The sequence below is a fragment of the Sus scrofa genome, chromosome 7, assembly GCF_000003025.6.
Source record: "Sus scrofa isolate TJ Tabasco breed Duroc chromosome 7, Sscrofa11.1, whole genome shotgun sequence".
Taxonomy (NCBI): domain Eukaryota; kingdom Metazoa; phylum Chordata; class Mammalia; order Artiodactyla; family Suidae; genus Sus; species Sus scrofa.
Window position 1 is genome coordinate 112752899 of NC_010449.5, and position 20768 is coordinate 112773666.

General features: G+C 44.5%; 2 protein-coding genes across 4 annotated transcripts in view; one reads left to right on the plus strand and one right to left on the minus strand.

Annotated features, from left to right (window-relative positions):
• The window catches only part of RPS6KA5 (ribosomal protein S6 kinase A5), a 191682-nt gene extending 190914 nt beyond the window's left edge, over window positions 1–768 (minus strand). For all 3 annotated transcript variants that reach the window (XM_021099611.1, XM_021099610.1, XM_021099612.1), the window contains exon 1: window positions 90–768. In XM_021099611.1, coding sequence (XP_020955270.1) covers window positions 90–666 — 577 coding nt within the window. In that variant the 5' untranslated portion in view covers window positions 667–768. The remainder of the gene's footprint in view (window positions 1–89) is intronic.
• Window positions 821–20768, plus strand: part of C7H14orf159 (chromosome 7 C14orf159 homolog) — a 108529-nt gene continuing 88581 nt past the window's right edge. The window contains 2 exon segments of the mRNA XM_021100082.1: window positions 821–940; window positions 2833–2939. The gene's annotated coding sequence lies outside the window, so the exon portion shown is untranslated.

Genomic DNA, 20768 nt, shown 5'->3' on the forward strand with positions numbered 1-20768 from the left:
CCCCGCGCCCCCGGCCCGCGCGGACACCCGCGTGCCCTCGGGGCGCGCCCCCGCTCCAAGCCCGGCCGGCAGAGGGCGGGGTCGCTCACCGGTTCGCAGCTCGTGCTTGACAGTGAGGAGCTGCTCTTCCCCGGCTCCGCCGTCCCTGCTGGTCCCTGCGGCGCCGCCGCCGCTGCTGCCACCCTCCTCCTCCATCTTCTTCTTTCCCGATCCCGCGGGGTCCTCCGAGGGGACCCAGGAGACAGCGGACGCCCAGCCCTTCACAGCTCCCGCTGCAGCCCCAGAAGCCGGTATGCGGCGGCTCCAGAACTCGGACGCTGAGACGAGTAGCTTTCCCGCTCTGGCCGCACGGCTCGCTCCTTCGCCTCCTCCCCCTACGGCGGGCACCGCTAGTACCGCGCAACCAAACCGCCCCCTGCTCGGCCGCCTCCTCCTTCGAGCCGCTCCGCCCACAGCCAGCAAGATAGAGGAGCCATTCGAGCCGCCATCGTTTATTGGGCAAAGGGCGCGCGCATCTGTCAACGCCAGCTCCCATTGGACAACCCGCTCTGATGCTTCAGGAGCCGCCCCGCCCCGCTCCTCGAATTGTTGTTGCTTGGCGGGGTGGCAGGAGAGGGAGGAGCGCGGCTGCTCCGATTGGTGAGACCGGGGCTCTGCCCCGCCCATCTCCGCTGCAGCGCACGCGCAGTCGGGACCTTCCCTTCCCTGACATTCCCAGAACGGTCACACCCCTTATTCCCCAGCTTCATCTGTTAGTAAACAGTGTCTAGTAGTCAGGAGGCGCTCGGGGTCTGTGATTGGCTATTGCTGAAAGAGGCGGGGAGGGCTGATTGGAACTTTTGGTCCGCCAATCACCATGGACAGAGGAGGAGCTTGAGGAAAGCGCTTCTTACGCACGTGTTTGCAGACTTACCTGAGGGTCCCAGGCGTGAGTCCGCAGGTATGTGACCGATTGGAAGACAGCATGTGTTAAAGAGGTGTTACTCGCCCTCGTGAGCCCTAAACAAGTTAAGTGGGGTTCGTGCTTAAGTACGGGTAGTTCATAGATACAGCAAAAAAAAAAAAAAAAAAAAAAAAGTCACATTCCCAGCTCTCCATGAGGACTTTTGCAAAGAATAAACATTTCTATTTGTACAAGACGCATCAAAGGCTACAAAGATTAATAAAATGGAAGACAATTCTTGCCCCTAAACAGCTTTCAATAGAACATGAGAAGCAGACAATCTGCATATACACAGGAAACCGTAAAGCAGAATTTGAAATAAAACCAGTCGTACAAACTGTTAGAGAACTGCACAAATGGCAATAATTATTCTCAGTAGAGGAGCTGGGCAGGCTCTGAGGGCAAGAAGAGATTTGAGATAACCAACTTAAAGGATAGGTGAGATAGAAATACCAGCATCAAATATTTCACACAGAGATGGTAACTGTGAGCATAGACCTGGACATAGAGAAGGCAAGGGTGGGTTAAGTGATTAAGGTTGAGTGGAAGTAAGAGACAGGGCTAAAAAAGGTAAAGTTCATTAAGATAACAGAAAACCTTGACTACAGTGCTAAGCAGTGCAGATTTTATTTATTTATTTCAAAGAGTGGCTACAATATCAAGCTATTCTCTTGGAAGTTGTTACAGTGGTTAGATGAACTAAAGGGAGGAGGATAAAGATGGCAGAACAAGAACACTGTTCCAAAGATAGAACTTATGGGAATTTCTGGCAGTGGATAGATAATGTGGAAAGGAGAGGGTTAAAGAAACAAAATAAGATATAATTCACACAGAAGTGAATTTTTAAGCTAAGCCTGGATTAGATCAGGAGGAAAGAAAACTTTTTCCGTAAAGTGCCACATAGTAAGTAGTTAATTTAGGCTTTGCAGACCATGTGGTCTCTTTCAAAACTATTCCCCTCCCCTATTGCAGCATGAAGGCAGTCATAAACAATAAGTAAACTAGTGGATATGGCTGTGTTCCAATAAAACTTTATTAATGGACATTGAAATTTAATTTTCACGTGATGATATATTTTAATTCTTTTCAAATATTTAAAAATATAATAAAAATGTTTCTCAGCTCTTGTGCCATTAAAAAAAAAAAAAAAACAGGCAGGGGAAATCAGATTTGGCCTGCAGACTCTAGCTTGCAGGCCCCTGAATTAGGTTGCCATTAAAGAGGAAGTAAAGAAGCCTCAGCAGCAACTTCAAGTTGCCTCAGCTTCCTGGACTCACCTGCCTGGAACATTCATCCCACTAAACCATGACTGCCTGCCTACTTGACCTTCTCCTCCACCAGTAGCATGCTGTTTGGAGCTAGAGAAGGACTGTGTGCAACTGTTCATTTGTTCACTCAACATCTTCTACACCAGTTATGAACCAAGTACTGTGATGGATGCTAGAGGCACAGTGGGAGCAAATCAGATATAATCCTTACTCTTATACAGCATATGGTCTAGAAATGAAAATAAGTATCAAATAATCATATAAGGAATGTAAACTTCCCACTGTTGCTGTAAAAGAAAAGTACAAGGCGCCACAATAGACTATATCAGGGGGACCTAACTTAGGTTGGAGGAAGTCGAAGGCCCTTATAAGGAAGTATTGTATAAGCTGATTCTTTAAAGATGAATACGTTTTAACCAGGATGTGGCAGAGACTGGCCTGATGCTCACCAGTCTCGTTTCCTCTTCCTGGACACACAGGAAAAGTATATTTTTTCCCTTTGCAGTTAGGCTAGGGTCATGTGACTGTGATCTGGCCAATGGGGTGTGGGCAGAGATGAAGTGTACCATTTCCAGGGCTGGCCCCATGCTTCATCGATCACACCCTCTTCTTTCCCCACAGCAGCTACAAAGGTCACAGGTTGAATAGGAGCATGCCACACTTTAGACGAACCCTGCACCCCTGAGTCTGTACTTGAAGAGCCACCCTGACCTACAGCCGACTGAGATGTGAGCAATAAATAAATCTTTTTAGGCATAAGCTACTTAGATATTGACGTTGTTTGCTACCAAAGTATGTGTTACCAATTGTCCTACTGACAATTTTGTAAGTTGTGGGGAGAAGATTCAGGAAGACGCAGATGCAAAATTCTGAGACTGGCAAAGAGCCTACTGTATTTTAGGGATTGAGCAGAAGCAAATTCAGGCATAACACAGGAAGCAAGGGATGAGGTGAGACAGAGACCCAGTCATGAAGTTTGTGGTAGGCCTGTTAATCATTTGGGAGTTTTTCTTGTGTGGCATCAGAGGCAATGGAAAGAATTTAAATGGGCGAATGATATAATTGGGGTAGTATTTTCAAAAGGTCACTGTTTAGTGTTTGGAGACTGGGCTGGAGAATGCAATCAGGGATATAGGGAGACCAGTTAGGAAGTGATTACAATAGTCTGGGCAAAAGATGATAGTAGGTGGTGTCGATACAAAAAAGAAGAGGAAGTTGTCTAGATATATATTTTGGACTCCATGAAGGATTGATTTCATGGGTGGGGATTAAACGGGTGCATGAAACGACACCAAAGTTTCTAGCAGGTGCAACTGGGTGGATGGAAGTGGGCGATGGTACTGTAATGAGATGGGTAAATTAATGGAAGAGCACATTACAGAGAGAATATCCAGACTTTAATTTTGAGACTTTCAGTGCCAACATTAAGTATCTATGTGGACATATGAGCCTGGAGTTCTGCAGAGAGAGGTCCAGGATAGAGATACAAATTTAGGTATCACTGGCCTATATTGATGGTATTGGAGGCCGAGGTATGAATAAGATTCCCTGGGGAGAGAATATGCAAAAGGAAGAGAAGAGGAGCCCAGGACTGAAGTCTAGGAATGTCAACAATGAGACGTTGCAATAAGAAGGGGGGAGCCAGAACAGTAGAAGAAAAACCCAGAGGTTTGTATCTTGGAAACCAAAGTGTTTCAAGAGGGAAGGAGCAGCCAGCTGAGTTACAGGCCCTGAGAGGTCACGTATGATGAAATCTTGGAAAGATCCCATAAATTCACCAGCTTGGATGTCACTGATGACAAAATCCAAAGTGATTTAGAGCAAATGGGAGGTGTAAGAGTACAGCAGTATACAGGGACATCTTTTCAAGGAGTTTGCCTCTGAAGGAAAATAAAGAAGGAAGGCCCTAGCTGGATGGCTCCAGGGAGATTTTTTTTTTTAACTTTTAATTTTCAGATAATTTTTAAATTGCAGATCAGTTGCAAAACCAATACAGAGTTGCCACATACCCTCCATCCAGCTTTCCCTAATGTTGATATGAAACATACCATAGTTCACTCATCAAGTGAGAAATTACCATTGGTACAAGATTACCAAAAAAACTACAGACTCTACAGATTTCACCACTTTTCTCATAAAAATTTTAAAATGTTTTTTAAATGGTTGAAGAATAAGTAAAATAAGAGTATAACCAGGACATGATTATGCGAGATTTACATTTCAATGTACCAGCATCGAATCCGTTTTCCTACATTATATTTAGTGGTCGTGGTTTTTAAGTCTCCTACTTGTAGCAGTTCCTCGGTCTTTCCTTGCCTTTCATGACCTTAACTCTTGAAATGTCATGGTCAAGTAGTTTTGAAGAATGCCCTTTGATTTGGATTTGTCCAATGTTCTGTTTCTGATTAAATTGAAGTTACACATTTGGGCAAGAGGACCAGAGAGGTGACATGCTTTGTCAATTCATCATATCAAGGGTACAAGCAGTTTATATTCTTAGTATTTGTAATGTCAGCCTTGAACACTTGGTTAAAGTGCTGTTTGCCAGATTTCTCTTAAGTTATTATTTTCCCATTGTAAGTAATAGATATTGTAATTTGAGATACTTTTAGACTATGCAAATATCCAGTTTCTCTTTAAACTTCCACCCACTGATTTTAGCAGCCACTTGGATGGATCTTGCCTATAGCAGTTATGGATCTTGCCTATAGCAGTTATGACTGTGATATTCGAATGGTAATTTTCTAGTCGATTGTTTTTTAAGATGAGAAGTACTGGAACTTGTTTGGATGGTGATGGGGGAGAGGTTGGAGAATCGATGAAGAGAATCTCTGAAAAAGTGGATGAGGCTGGGAGCCTGAGCTGGCTGAGAGGCTTGCCTTTGATGGGAGGAAGCCCCAAGTCCTTTACTGTGGCAAGAGAGAGGGAAGAGGGGCTGGCGGCAGACATGGACCAGCTGATGGACGTGGGGGTGTCTTGGTCATCTCATCTCAGTATCTCTGGCCTCTAGCATTGGCCCTTGCCCAAAGTGGGCTTTCAATAAATGTTTGTTGAATGAATGAGAAAAAGTAGAAAATCTACATTTAAGGAGTAGGTATAAAAAGAATAGGCAATTGTGAGTGTAATCTCACTAAAGCAGGAATAGGCCCTATGAGCGGATCCTACTTGTAAAAACTACTCAGATGTACACACATGTAGCAGAGATTCAAGAGCTGTGCTGAGGGGCAGGGGAGATGGGATGAGATGGATTTGGGATCTGAAGAGAGTGGACACAGTTTAGATCAGGCGCCGTGGAAAACAAATATTGTGAACCAGCTTGAATGATCACTGAGTGGCACTGGGGACTCAGGTGGCCTAAGAAAGCCTAAATCGGGACAGTTAAATGTCCCTATCTAGCAACTTACAGTCCTCCTCGGGTTTGGAGACTAGCTGCTGAACAACAACCTGGTTGAAACAAGTGACCCTGGAGCTCCCGCTAGATGCGAAGGCGGTGAAGCCAGGAGTAAACCAGTGATCGGGGAGAAGAGGATGGCATCCAGGAGCTGGAGCTGACCTTGATGCCTCAAACAGCCATTCTCAACCTTGGCTGCACATTGGAATCCCCTGGGATACTTTAAAAAAAAAAACAAAAAACTCCCATCCCTGAAAAAGTGTGAGTGAGTTGGTCTGAGGCAGGGCCTACACTTTGGTATTTTTTTTTTTGAAAGCTCCCCAAGCGATTATGATGTAGAACCAATTTTGCAATGTACACCTCTAATGATGACCATTAGAGCAGCGGATGCTAAGTTAGAGCAAGTTGAAGTTTTAAAATAATGGCAGGTAATGATGATGCCGGATAGGGTAGGAGGAAAAATTATAAGTCAGTGGCTGAAAAATGTCAAATAAAATAGTGGGTGGGGCTTAACCGATTAGATAGTGCTGTGAGAGGGTGGCTTGGAATCAAAGGCAGAAACAAAGGGGCTGAGATAATGGACAGAGGTCTGGATGTACCTGCCGGAATTGAGGAAAACATCCCTGCTCCCTCCTGCTCTGAGTTATGGACAAGAAGGGAGGGTGAGCCTGTCCATGAAAAGGCCGGGAAAGGGAAGGCATCTAGAGGAAAATCAGGTTTCTGCTAAGGCTGGGAAGAGTCACAGAGGAAGAAGCTTGAAAATAGGTTTGTTCCCCTTAGCAACAGTCTTTCACCAGGCTTGTCGGTACCTGGTGCCGGAAGGAGGTTCCCTGCTCATCCGTTATCTCGTGGGCCTGTGTCTGTGGCACCAGGCACGTGGTCATCTTATCCTTAACATGGGGGTGTGGAGTGGGGCAGAAGCAAAGGATCAGAGGACCTCACCAGGTGTGAGCCCTTAGGGCTTAAGGATCCCATTGGTCATGCAACAGGAGCCAGACACTCCCCATCTTTAGATTTAAGAGAATTAGGAGGGCCGTTCGCATCACGGCTCAACAGTAACCAACCTGACTTGTATCCATGAGGATGCAGATTTGATCCTGGCCTCGCTCCGTGGGTTAAGGATCTGGCATTGCCGTGAGCTGTGGAGTAGGTCGCAGACACAGCTCGGATCTGGCGTGGCTGTGGCTATGATGTAGGCCGGCAGCGGCAGCTCCGATTCGACCCCTAGCCTGGGAACTTCCATGTGCTGCAGGTGTGGCCCTAAAAAGACCCCCCCCCAAAAAAAATTAGGAAACTCCTGAAGCTTCCCACCTCATAATCCTCTTTATTTGGCTCTGTCAAAACACTCAGATGGGAGTTCCCGTCGTGGCGCAGTGGTGAACGAATCCGACTAGGAACCTTGAGGTTGCGGGTTCAGTCCCTGCCCTTGCCCAGTGGGTTAAAGATCCAGCGTTGCTGTGAGCTGTGGTGTAGGTTACACACGTGGCTCGGATCTGGCGTGGCTGTGGCTATGATGTAGGCCGGCAGCGGCAGCTCCAATTCGACCCCTAGCCTGGGAACCTCCATATGCCGCAGGAGCGGCCCAAGAAATAACAAAAAGACAAAAAAAAAAAAAAAAAAAAAAAGAAAAACACTCAGATGTATACGCAGATAAGAAAACCTTTCCAGAAGACAAAACTGACATTATCAGCATCTTGATTCTGTTCTTGACCCTGTAGTAACCTTCATACCCGACAGAGATCCAGTAAAGGGACGGAGACCAGCAGAATTAGGGAGTGTGAAATTCATGCTCGCAGAGGGCAGCCACCCCCACCAGATGGTCACTCTTCTCGAAAAGGATGCTGGGAAGCTGCACACACACCTGAGTTCACAACCAGGAAGAAAATTGGGGGGGGGGGACAGTAGCATTTAGACAGTTTTCTCCCTCTGCATTCTGGTGTCCCAACCAGAACCTCCAAAGCTGAGAAATGTAGCAGAGAAGGAACATTAGACTGAATCAAAGGATCTGGTCTTAGGTCTGGCCGGGCAGACCTGTGCCAACCAGCACATCGCTGGGAGAGACTGCAGAGGCCTGCACATCACAAATATATACAGTTAAAGATCGTAAAGACATTTTTACTCCTTTTCTTCTCACACACACACTCCCCCAAATCTTCCGGAAGCCACGAAAAACAAAACAAAGCAAAAAACACAGAAAAGGCCCCACTTTTGATGAAACAAGGAAACTCTCGAAACCTCAAACCACAAACCGTGAAATATTTCTGCCAAATACTGTAAAATCTGTACTGAAATTGGTGAAGTGCTGAGAGCCAACGTACACTGCCTCCAGCCTTGAGCCAGAAACTTATTTTCTTAGATGTTGCTGTCATTGTCCTGAAGGACCAAGTCATTCGATCCTTGGGTTGGCGTGGGGTTTCCCAAAGGCGATGGGGACCTTGTGTTACTGGGGCAAGAGGAGATACGTTTAGGTGGAATGTGAACAGTCATTTAATTATATTAAATAGCGTAAGGAAGAAGTGATTCATTTAGAGTTTGCACTCATTTGTGATTACATCAAGAAGAAAGTCTTGGTTTGGTGCCAATGGTCTTTAACTTCTTTCTAATTTGTACTAATCTCTCTTTCTAACCAGGAAAATATAGACCTCAGATCACTGTATCTACCTGGAACTTACTATCTGTTGTGTTGTCATGGCATTTATTTTAATATTTACCTCCTATTTACGGCAAGTAATATTGGCTTTTCATTTATGGGGGTGATATGCCCTCATTTTAAATAAGTAAACATTAGGAACTGATTCAAAGAAGAGTATTGGTTATAATAGAGGTGATATGCAGATGAGGCAAAAATTGCTGAAGTGGTACCCAAATGACTGAAAGTTGCATTTGACTAACAAGATCCAAGGATCCCAGAGGAGAAACAGGGAATGTTCTTACTGGAAACAAACAAACAAACAAACAGGATAATAGCAGAGAAGGTTGACATTAAGAGAAGTCAGGCTTATGTTTATTTGATGTTTGTTTGTTTATTTGTTTATTTCTGTTATATGTGAACTGACCTCCAAGCCAAAGGAATCTCCTGGAGATGAGAGGATGGAGGGGATGGAGAGGGAAATTGCTGGATTATTGCTCAGAGAGCCTAGACTGAGAGGCCCCTGCTGAGGGTCTCAGGAACCTCTTAAGCACCTGAACCTGAGACTCTAAGAGACATTCTTTCCTGGAGAGGAAATTAACAGATTTGAAAATACATCGAAGTAAAGCTATCAAGTGCCTCCGTGCACTTCTTCCTCTCTTCATATGCTATTCCTTACTACAAAGTTCCCCATCTTATTGGAGTTATTGCCAAATTATAAATTTGTTTTAGAAATCTCAAAGAGGAGGTTCAGGGGTATAAATAAGGAATGACACAGCAACAAAAGAGGCAGAGCTCCAGAAAGGGAAAGAATGGAAAGCCACTTTAGAATCAATCCAAAATAGAATGAACATAAATAAAAACACAATGACACACTATGAAAAGAACCAAAGAAATGTTTAAAATTATTCATAAATTTGAGAGCTACAGAAAATAAACAGTGAGATCCAATATATGAATAACTGGCATTCCTGAAGAAGTACCCAGGGTAAATGGAGCAATGAAAGAAACTTTACTGAAAAGAAAGCTTGAGTCAGCAGATAGAAAGCACACACTGTGTGTCTGGGTAAAATCAGTACCAAGTGATCTGTGATAAAACACACCAGAGAAAAAATCGAAATCAACAATTAATATTAAATGACAATGAAGCAAGTCTGCAAAAGTCAAGAGCATAAAAATGTGACTCATGAATTTTATATTCTGCCAAGTTGTGCTTTAAGTATAAAGGCTATTGGCAAGTCTCATTCTTGAGCATGAAAAACTCAGGGTTTGAACATTCTTGAAAAACAGTTCTTTATATTTGAATCCACTCAACCAAAAGATGAATCCAAACAAAACAAGAGGAGAATTGAGGGTTGAAAAAGAACTGTTGAAGATGAATTTTGAATACAGAGTTTTAAATACAGAGTTAAGACTAAACAGCTCTGGGATTTATGGTTGAAAAACAAAATGTAAACACTGCAAACTCTTACACTGTAAAAAAATTATTGGAAAAAAATTGGAAAGTTGGGGGAAAAGGCAGTAGGAGAACTTGTTAGTATGTAAATTTTGTCATTCGTAATGGCAGGGAAATAATTACTCTGAAAAACAGAATGCATGAACTGCAGCATTTTTGGCAAGCCTGATTCCAATGTCTAGGTGATTTTTATATTCATTTTTCTTGTCCTTAAAGGAGATATTCCAAGAATGTTTATGGTACAGAAACACTTAGCCAAAGTTCAGCAATACCCTCAATTTTATTTCAGTTTCTTTTTCTATAAAATTAATTTTAATCATTTTACTTAAATGTAATTTGCAGAGTAAAATTCCACTGTTGGAATTGATCTTTCTGCTCTGCCTCTGTGCACAAGGACTCATTGAGATAATATTTAGGGCTTTTTTTTTTTTTTGCTTTTTTTAGGGTCATACCTGAGGCATATGGAAGTTCCCAGGCTAGGGGTCAAATTGGAGCTACGGCCACTGGCCTACGCCACAGCCACAGCAACGCAGGATCTGAGCTTCGTCTGCGACCTACACCACAGCTCACCCCAATGCCAGATCCTTAACCCACTGAGCCAGGGCAGGGATTGAACCAGTGTCCTCATGGATACCAGTAGGGTTTGTTAACCACTGAGCTATGAAGGGAACTCCCTGGGGCATTTTTTTTTTAAACTTCTTCTTCGTACTTTTGTGTTATTTTTATCATAAAATACACCATGGGTAAAAGTAATAGTCATTTTCCCAGTAGTGTGGCCCAGCAGTAAAATGGCCCTCATGACCTTTGTCCTCAGGTGTGGTTCCGTGATTGTGTTCTGTTACATGGCAAAAAAGAATTGCACAGATGTAATTAAGTTTACTGATTAGTTAACTTAAAGATTTGGAGATGGAAATTCCCGTTGTGGCTCAGCAACAACCCAACTAGTATCCATGAGGATGTGGGTTTGATCCCTGGCCTCGCGCAGTGGATTAAGGGTCCAGGATTGCTGTGAGCTGTGGTGTAGGTCGCAGACGAGGCTTGGATCTCGCTTTGCTGTGGCTGTGGTGTAGGCTGGCAGCTGCAGCTCCAATTTGACCCCTAGCCTGGGAATTTCCATATCCCACAAGTACAGCCCTGCAAAGCAAAAAAAAAAAAAAAAAAAAAAATTGGAGATGATCAATGTCGGCCTACCCTAGTCACATGAGCACTTTAAATGTTCACCGTGTTCTTTCTCTAGCTGGTGGCAGAAGTCACAGAGAGTCAAGGCATCAAAAGGCTTCAATGTGGCTTTAAGAAGGATCAACACAAAAATGCCCTAAGTATAGCCTCTAGGAGCCCATAGCAACCGCTTGCCAACAACCAACAAGAAAACCAGACCCTCAGGCCCAGAACTGCAAGGACCTGAATTCGGCCAATGGCCTGAATGAGCTTGGAAGTGGATGCTCTGCCAGAGCCCCGGGAGAATCCCAGCCTGGCCTGGACCCTGGTTTCAGCCTTGGGAGGCCCAAAGCAAGGAACACCCATTTGATCTAGCAAGTTCTGCCCACGAAACTGTGAGATCATAACTGGATGTTTGTTGTTTTGTTTTATGTTATGTTATGGCTGCACCTGCGGCATATGGACGTTCCCCAACCAGGGGTTGACCTGCACCGCATTGGATCCTTTAACCCACTGCACCAGGCTGGGGATCTAATCGTGCCTCCACAGCAACCCAGGCCACTGCAGTGGGATTCTTAACCCACTGCACCACAGCGGGAACTCCTGAGTATTGTTTTAAGCTGCTGAAGTTTGTGTCGTCATCTGTTACACAGTAATAAAAAATATAAGTAGTCAATATTGTTTCCTCCATGTCAGACACACAGAATCATCAATATCATCTTCATCTCCATGCCATCCTCTCCCCGTTGCCATGCCTTCTTCTGTATCTGCAGAGCTCAGAGTATCTCCAGAAGTCCCAAAGGATCGGTAGAAAATGGGCCATTTTTTTAAAAAGACTGGAAGACTCCAATTTGGGATTAGATATTTGTGGAGCCATGGAATCAGACGATAAGTTTTCCACCAGTTGACTTTTTAAACAATAACAACAACAAAAATTGGTTTTAAATAGACACGTTGGGGCCAGAAAGCTGGAGGTGAAAGGGAGGAGGTTGGGATGGGCAGAGTAGTGGGTAGGAACGTGGCGGGAGGCCACGCGGATGGGAGCAGTAAAAATACCCCTGCCCCACTGCATCGTCTTCTCCCAGTTCCACGCCTCAGAAACAATCATTTTAGCTTTTTCAGATATTCTGGGGTTATCTCTATCTTTAAATGATAGGCTTCTATCACTGCTGATTGATTTGTTTTATATACTGTTTTATATATTTTTTCCCTACCTGATAAAGATTTAGGTAATTTTCACCAGCACCCCCTCCCTTCTCTTTAAAGTATTCCCCAACTTCTTTGTTTTTCAGTAAGTTACCTGTGCTGCACTAATACACCTTTGTTTCTTGCTCCATCAATTAAGGGCAGTGTCTCTTGACTTTTCACTTCCTGAGATGAAGGTAGCCCTACTCTTCTCTTCCAGGTCTGCCTCCCAACTTCTGCCCTTTACAGTGATAAGGATAAAAGCATTTACATTCTATTCTTAGTCCTAATTCACTCTCCCATAGACTGATCCTAAAAAATGAAAATCGCTTAAACAGCATTTACGGTGTTGTTGTGACTATGGAAACACTGTTCCCTGAAGAAGCAAACTGTTTCTGAAGTTGGCTCTTCCTTTTATGGAACAGTGTTTTCCCTTGTATTTTCTATTTGTCTCTTACCTTGTTGCAGTTTCCTTTAATGTAGTTCATTTCCTTCTCCCCCGCCCACTTCTTCATCCAATCAGGTATTCTGTGGCGGTTTGTAAGCCCTCCCCTCTGAGGCCCACCATCCTCCTGCTGCATAGCCGATGTGATGGGACTTTCTTTCATGGGTTTCCTGGGTCAAATCCAAATTCTTCAAGACCCACATCTCCCCACTTCTTAGACGATATTTTTCCTTCCCTGCAGTAACTTTTTTTGTGTGTGTGTGCCACACCCATGGCATGTGGAAGTTCCTGGGCCAGAGATCAAACCCACACCACAGCAGCAATCTAAGCTGCTGTCTGCAGCACATTTTCATGTACCTTCCTAAGAAATGGTGTGTGAGTGGTCAATTTCCTGGGCTCTGTGTGTCCCCAAAGATCTTTAGTCTACACTCCACTTGGATGAAAGTTTGGCTGAAAACAACAGTATAGGTTGAAAACCATCTTCTTACAAATCACTGAAGGTATCACATGATTGCCTTCTAGCATCCAGTGCTGCTGCCCAAGAAAAGTCTGTTTTATTTTCATTCCTTTAACGATGACTTTTTTTTTTTTTGGGTTACACCTATGACATGTGGAAGTTCTGGGGCCTGGTGTCAAATCTGTGTCACAGTGGTGACCTGAGCCACCACAGTAACAACATCAGATCCTTTACCTAGTGAGCCATGGAAATCCAACTTTTTTTTTGGTAATTGGAAGTTTTAAAAATCGTTCTCTTTTTCTTTGAGATTTAAAATTGGATTATGGAGTTCCCATCATGGCTTAGTGGTTAACAAACCCGACTAGGAACCATGAGGTTGCGGTTCAATCCCTGGCCTTTCTCAGTGGGTTAAGGATCTGGCGTTGGTGTGAGCTGTGGTATAAAGGTCACAGAAGCACCTCGGACCCCGCGTTGCAGTGGCTGTGGTGTAGGCCAGCAGCTACAGCTTAGATTCGACCCCTAGCCTGAGAACCTCCATATGCTGTGGGTGTGACCCTAGAAAGACAAAAGACAAAAAAAAAAAATTGGATTAAGTTTCTAGGTGGGTCTTTTTTCTAAACTTCACATCTACCCCTCAAGAACTCTGTCCAGAGATGGTGAGGCCTTCAGTGCCAGAAAATGCTCATATTTCTTGGACACTGTACTCTCTCTTGCTCTTCTTTGTTCTCTCTCTCCATTTTTGCTGTTACTTGGATGTTGGAACTTCTGTATTTATTTTCTACATCTTTTTTCTTACCTTTTTAAAATCTCTTTATCGTTTGGTTCTACTTTCAGAGGGAGTAGTGTAATTTCATCTTCCAAACTTTCCATCGATTCTTGTACAACTCTCGCGGTCCTATTTTTAATTTACAAAGGCTCATCTTGTGTGTCGTTTGCCAGAGCATCCTTTTTTCCTTTGTGGATAGGACAGCTCCATGCGTCTTTCTGAATATATTAATTGGAGCGTTCTCATTTAGTTTGCTTTTGCTTTGGGTTCCCTTCTTCAAAATAACTATTTCCTCCAGGGTTGAGTTTGGTTTTTTTTTTCCCCCTGTTTATTTTAGTCTCTCTCTTTTATTACAAAGTCTTCTTTTGAAGTGCCCAGAGATTCTTCATTGTCCATTTTTAATTAAAAGTGAAGTCCAAAAAACTGATTAGGAGTTCTTTGTGCTTCGGTTTATTGACCGGAAGGAAGGTTTCAAGTGCCTGGGAGGCCCGAATACGAGACTGTGCTGATTTTCCCCACTCTGTAGATAGTCCTTTTTTTAAAAAGAGTGAATTCTGACAGTACCTTTCTTGGGTGATGGAGACTTTGCCTCAGGGATAGAGTGAGATGGGAAAGACTAAGCATTCCATATGCAGACTCACTCTTTCTTTCTTTCTTCCTTCCTTCCTTCCTTCCTTCCTTCCTTCCTTCTTTTCTTTCTTTCTTTCTTTCTTTCTTTCTTTCTTTCTTTCTTTCTTTCTTTCTTTCTTTTTCTTTCTTTTGCCTTGCCTTGCCTTGCCAATGGCATACAGAAGTTCCCAGGCCAGGGATTGAACCCTCAACCCAGCAGTGACCTGAGCCTTGGCAGTGACAGCAACAGATGCTTGACCGCTAGGCCACCAGAGACCTCCCAGACTTTCAGTTAATTCCCGTTTCAGCCCTGCGTCTTACATTCTCCACCACATGTGGTGGTGTCACATCCTGAGCTTCTCTGAGACACTGCTGGAAAGATCAGCCTCCTCCCACCTGCCCTACATCCAGCTGTGTATACTCCAGAGAGTGGATCCCTAACCTCCTGCCATTCCATGGTTTGGTACACCTCGCTTGGGAAACCATCCATCCAGACCATGGCTTTTTCTTCCCCGGTATCACAAAACCAGTGAATGTTAGAGCCTCGACTCAAACCCACTCTCTAATTCCCAAGCCGAGGTCCCTGCACCAACCACAGCATTCTGGCAACTGCCTGGATATGGTCTGATCAAGAAGGATGAGAAATTTGGGCCTGTGTTTACCAGGCAGGATAGATTTGTTTGCTTTTAAGTGCTTATAGTGCCCTAGGGTCGTATTCTTTCCTGCGAAGGTTTCCAACTCAAATACTTAACATAGGCTAGAGAGGTAAAGTGACGCAGCCAAGGGGAGCAAGAGGCGGGTACACACCTCATTCAAAGTGGTGGTCACTCCTCCACTGCGGCCAGTGGCTGCCGCACAGGAATGCTGGCCAACTTTAGCCTCATCTTCCAATTTTTCAAGAAACTTCAAAATCCAGAGCATTAAGTAATAGCTATTATTGGGTAATGATGTAAAACATTGGCAAATAATTCACGTTCAATGTGGCTGTGCTCCAGCTGCAGTGACCCGTTTGCTGCTTCTAGACATCCATCGTACTTGGGAGAGAAAAGCTGAAACAAAATTGTGGGGGAACAGAAAGTGAAAGCTGGGCGGGACACACGCACCCCACCCCACCAGCCAATCACAGAAGCCTGATGAAGACAAAGCCAGGAGTTCCTGTTGTGGCTCAGTGGTAACGAACCCAACTAGTATCCATGAGGTACAGGTTTGATCCCTGGCCTCACTCAGTGAGTTAGGATCCGGTGTTGCCGTGAGCAGTGGTAGAGGTTACAGATGCAGCTTGGATTCTGCATTGCTGTGGCTGTGGTGTAGGTTGGCAGCTGCAGCTCCAGTTCGACCCCTGGCCTTGGAACTTCCATATGCCAGGGGTACAACCCTAAAAAGACCAAAAAAAAAAGGACAAACCTAGACAGTGTGTCTGCTCTGGGAGGTGGGTCTGATGATAATTTCATATTCCTCTTCACCTTCACAACCTCGCTGCCTCTCTTAATCCTAAACCAGCTAGTTTCTCTCCTTTTCTTCTCTCAAGTCATTTTGCTCAAAGAAATCTTCCTCCTTTTAGAGGACAGAGCCCTTAGCATTGATGAGATTAGTATATTCAGGTTTGTTTGGTTTTGGTGGTTTTTTTTTTTTTTTTTTTTTTCGCTTTTTAGGGCCGCACCCATGGCCTATGGAGGTTCCCAGGCTAGGGGTCCAATTAGAGCTATAGCCACTGGCCCGCACCACAGCCACAGCAACGCCGGATCCTTAACCCACTGAGCAAGGAATCGAACCCACGACCTCATGGTTCCTAGTCGGATTCGTTTCCAATGTGCCATGACGGGAACTCCAGTATATTCAGGTATTGATGAGGGCCAGGAAAGAGGCTGAGATCAGAACCCCTGAGGACTGGTGACAAGGGGCAGTTTTTAGCCAGAGGCCTTCCCCAGGGACTGGGAAATGGACCAGGAACCATTTAACATCATTGAGCCTGAGCTTCTGGCTCTGTAAAACGGAGATCATAAAAATAGCTGTTTGTACTTCAGAGTATTGTTCCGAGAATCAAGTGAGATAATGTGCAAGGGGCAAGTATTGTGATGGCAAATAAACCATTGCCCGTGTTGTAGCAGTTGAGGATGCATTTGAATGGTCCAAGGAGGGGGCTGGAGACAAACCTTAGAAACATCCCTCGGGGACTCTGTGATGAAATTGCCAGTCATCTCAGGACTAATGTCCTTCCTTCCTCTGATGCAATGGACTGCAGTTTTATTTAATTAAACCTATTTAAATGACAAGACACCTAAAATAACAAGGAACAGTGGGAAAGGAGGCGAGCCTGTCGTGAGCCATCCTTGGAATGTGCTGACTCCTGGATCCCAGTGATGGCTTGGGAAGAACAATTCCAGAAGACATGAATCCCCCTTAGTTTTCAGGAACTCCACTCATATGCTGGTCTGAAAATCCCCTTCGGGCCTTACAGTCTTTGGGGAAATGGATAGAGAATGCTGGTATCGAGGTCTCACCAAGTTCTAATTCGATGCAGCTGTCCCGAGAGCAGGCACTTCTAAATGTCCTTTGGTTGAGAGATTGACCTACCACCCAGGCAACGTCTGCTTCGTCATTCAGTTTCATCATCGTGTACATTGCATATTGAATGGCACGAAGATTTATGTACAGACATGTTCACGGGAGCAATTTTTATAAGAGCAAACAGTTTGGAAATGACATATTTGCTTAACAATAGGAGAGTGGTTAAATCATATTTTTATGATACAGGATTGTGCAACCATTAAAAGTGTCTTTGCACGGTGGTTCACACTGGGGAACGGTAACAACACAGATGTGGTCCTGCTGGCCTGGACCGAGGCAGAACGGGAGCATCTGCTTCTGCCCAGGACAAGCCAGCTGAGACCCCACCGAAGTAGGACTTCAAATAAGTCCGCACAGCTGGGCAGGGCTAGGGACCATCTGCAACCTGCGGACAGGTGAGGTTCATAGCAGGCAGACACATCTGGCAGCCTTCAAGGGGAAATGGATGCCACAGACACTGCATAATCCCCATGTGCTTGTTCTTGGGAAAACCCCAGAAACCATCAGTGCGTATTTTCTGAGAAAGCTGCAAATGGGGACACAGCCCCCATCCGTGATATCATCTTGAGTGAGAAGAACCAGGTCACCCGGACACAGAATGAAAGATCCAGAAGGAGCTCAGCTCCATGGGTCAGTGGAAGCAGAACTCTGTATGCTTGTTCTAAGCTGTTTAGTGCAAAAGTTACAACTGAGTCATTGCTTTTATTTTGACCCTGAGGCATGTCAAAAAAAAGAAAAGATATTTGGGGAGTTCCCATCGTGGCGCAGTGGTTAATGAACCCGACTAGGAACCATGAGGTTGCAGGTTCCATCCCTGGCCTTGCTCAGTGGGTTAACGATCCGGCGTTGCCGTGAGCTGTGGTGTAGGTTGCAGACGCGGCTCGGATCCCTCGTTGCTGTGGCTCTGGCGTAGGCTGGTGGCTACAGCTCCGATTCGACCCCTAGCCTGGGAACCTCCATATGCTGCGAGAGCGGCCCAAGAAAATGGCAAAAAGACAAAAAAAAAAAAAAAGAAAAAAAAGAAAAAAGAAAAGATATTTGGGACCATATTGTGGCGTTTGCCCATGTGGGGAGAGGGGGGGTGCTTGCCTCAAATCCAAGTTCATCTCAACTGAGGACTGTTTTCAGGAGGGGCTAAAGAGCCTTCTGGAGTGAACATCCCAGGAGAAGCAGCAGCCCAGCCAGGCACAAGAGATTTCCCTGATAAGAATGCCATAGTCATCCAAGAAGCAAGGCAGTTCTGACGTTAATCTCCTGGCTGGGCCTTTGAGGCTTTTCCTGGCTCAGACCCCAGTGGTCTCTTCTCTGAATTCTGTGGGGTGGAGCCTGACATGGGAAGGATTCATTTTCCCAGAAACTCTCTTAAATATTGGGCCATAAGTAGTATGGCTTTGGTGCCCCTCCAGCAATGAGCTGTAGCCAGAAAAGGGGATCTCCCTCCGATCATCTCAGACAACCGGCCAGACTGCTCTGGTGTCATGGGCGGGGTCTGGACCCAGGTCATCACTGAGACTCCGTGGTGCCCAGCATGCATGGACTTGTACTGGGGGACCCCTGAAGTCACCAAGAGAGACTTTGACAGGGACCAAGGGCCCTATTTGAGAAGAGGGGACCACTATCAGAGGAACTGATGGCTCCATCTTTGCCCATAGCATGCTGAGGCTTGAAAACCAGGTTTTATCCAGCTGGGGACACTGAGGCACAGAGACGTTAAAATCACTTGCCCCAAGGCAGAGAGCTGTAAAGTGACAGAATGCAGGTTTGAACCCAGGTCTTCTTAACTTCTGCTTATTCTGTTCATGAGGCCTTTCAGGAGAAACCAAGAAATGTCCAAAACACCAGTAGTCCAGTTGGATGGAAAATAGAATTCATTGGGGGAACGGCAATGATCAAAGTTAAAAAGATATTTGGGACCATATTGTAAAGTTTGCCATAATCTGGGCAGTAATGGCACAGTCCAGGGGTCAGCAAACTGGGACTGCAGGTCAGATCTGCTCACAGTCTGTTTTGGGGCCATGAGTTAAGAATGGTTTTTATAGGTAAATATTCACAGTTGTCCAATGATAGGGAACACTAACTTTGAACCCACTTCAGCGAAATGTAACCCCATAGAAAAGGATTCCATTCTTCTCATTTGTAGCCTGATGTGACAAAATAGCATATTCAATTATTATTATTATTATTATTATTATTATTATTATATTTTGATTCCATCGGTACATATTAGCTAAACTTGGTTTTCTTTTGGGGGTTATGAATATTTATTTAATATCTTTGATCTTGCCTCTTGGCCTACAAAGACTAAAATATGTATTATCTGGTCCTTTACAGAAAAATTTTGCCAACCGTTGGCATGGTCAGTCATGGAGTACATGTAATTTTTTTATTGCACAGGCTCACCAGTAAAAGTTTGGGTACAAATGTCTTATCTGGTATGATTTATGTGCTGCACTGCCAATGTATCTAAGCAACAACAGTAGGGCTATGACATAGTTAGAGCCATGACATAAGACCACCTGAGTTTAAATCCCAGACTTGCCATTTACCAGCTTTATGACATTGGACAAACTCCCTAAGCCCCGTGCCCAGTTTTCTCACCTGAAAAATGGGGATAATAATAGTACGTATTTTATTGGATTGTTGCGAGAATTAAATGGACAAACCGCAATGTAAAGTGCTCAGAACAGTCTCTGAAATATAGTAAGTGCTACATGAGAATTCTTTTTTTTTTTGGCGGCGGGGGGAGCTGCACCCAAGGCATATGGAAGTTCCCAGACTAGGGGTTCAAATTGGAGCTGCAGCCACCAACCTGCACCATAGCCTCAGCAACTCGGGATCTGAGCCACGTCTGCGACCTACACCACGGCCACAGCAATGCCAGATCCTTAACCCACTGAGGGGGGCCGGGGATCAAACCTGCATCCTCGTGGATACTGGTCGAGTTTGTTACCGCTGAGCCACAAGGGGAACTCCTAAGTGAGAGTTCTTGATACTGGCATAAACATCATAATTCATGCCCAACAAATAAGAATTTATTTTTTTATTTTTATTTTTTTTTATTTTTTTTATTTTTATTTTCCCACTGTACAGCAATGGGGTCAGGTTATCCGTAGATGTATACATTGCAGTTACAGTTTTTCCCCCCACCCTTTCTTCTGTTGCGACATGAGTATCTAGACAAAGTTCTCAATGCTATTCAGCAGGATCTCCTTGTAAATCTATTCTAAGTTGTGTCTGATAAGCCCAAGCTCCCGATCCCTCCCACTCCCTCCCCCTCCCATCAGGCAGCCACAAGTCTCTTCTCCAAGTCCTTGATTTTCTCTTCTGAGGAGATGTTCATTTGTGCTGGATATTAGATTCCAGTTATAAGGGATATCATATGGTATTTGTCTTTGTCTTTCTGGCTCATTTCACTCAGGATGAGATTCTCTAGTTCCATCCATGTTGCTGCAAATGGCATGATGTCATCCTTTTTTATGGCTGAGTAGTATTCCATTGTGTATATATACCACATCTTCCGAATCCAATCCTCTGTCAATGGACATTTGGATTGTTTCCATGTCCTGGCTATTGTGAATAGTGCTGCAATGAACATGCGGGTGCAAGTGCCTCTTTTAAGTAGAGCTTTGTCCGGATAGATGCCCAAGAGTGGGATTGCAGGGTCATATGGAAGTTCTATGTATAGATTTCTAAGGTATCTCCAAACTGTTCTCCATAGTGGCTGTACCAGTTTACATTCCCACCAGCAGTGCAGGAGGGTTCCCTTTTCTCCACAGCCCCTCCAGCACTTGTTATTTGTGGATTTATGAATGATGGCCATTCTGACTGGTGTGAGGTGGTATCTCATGGTAGTTTTGATTTGCATTTCTCTTATAATCAGCGATGTTGAGCAT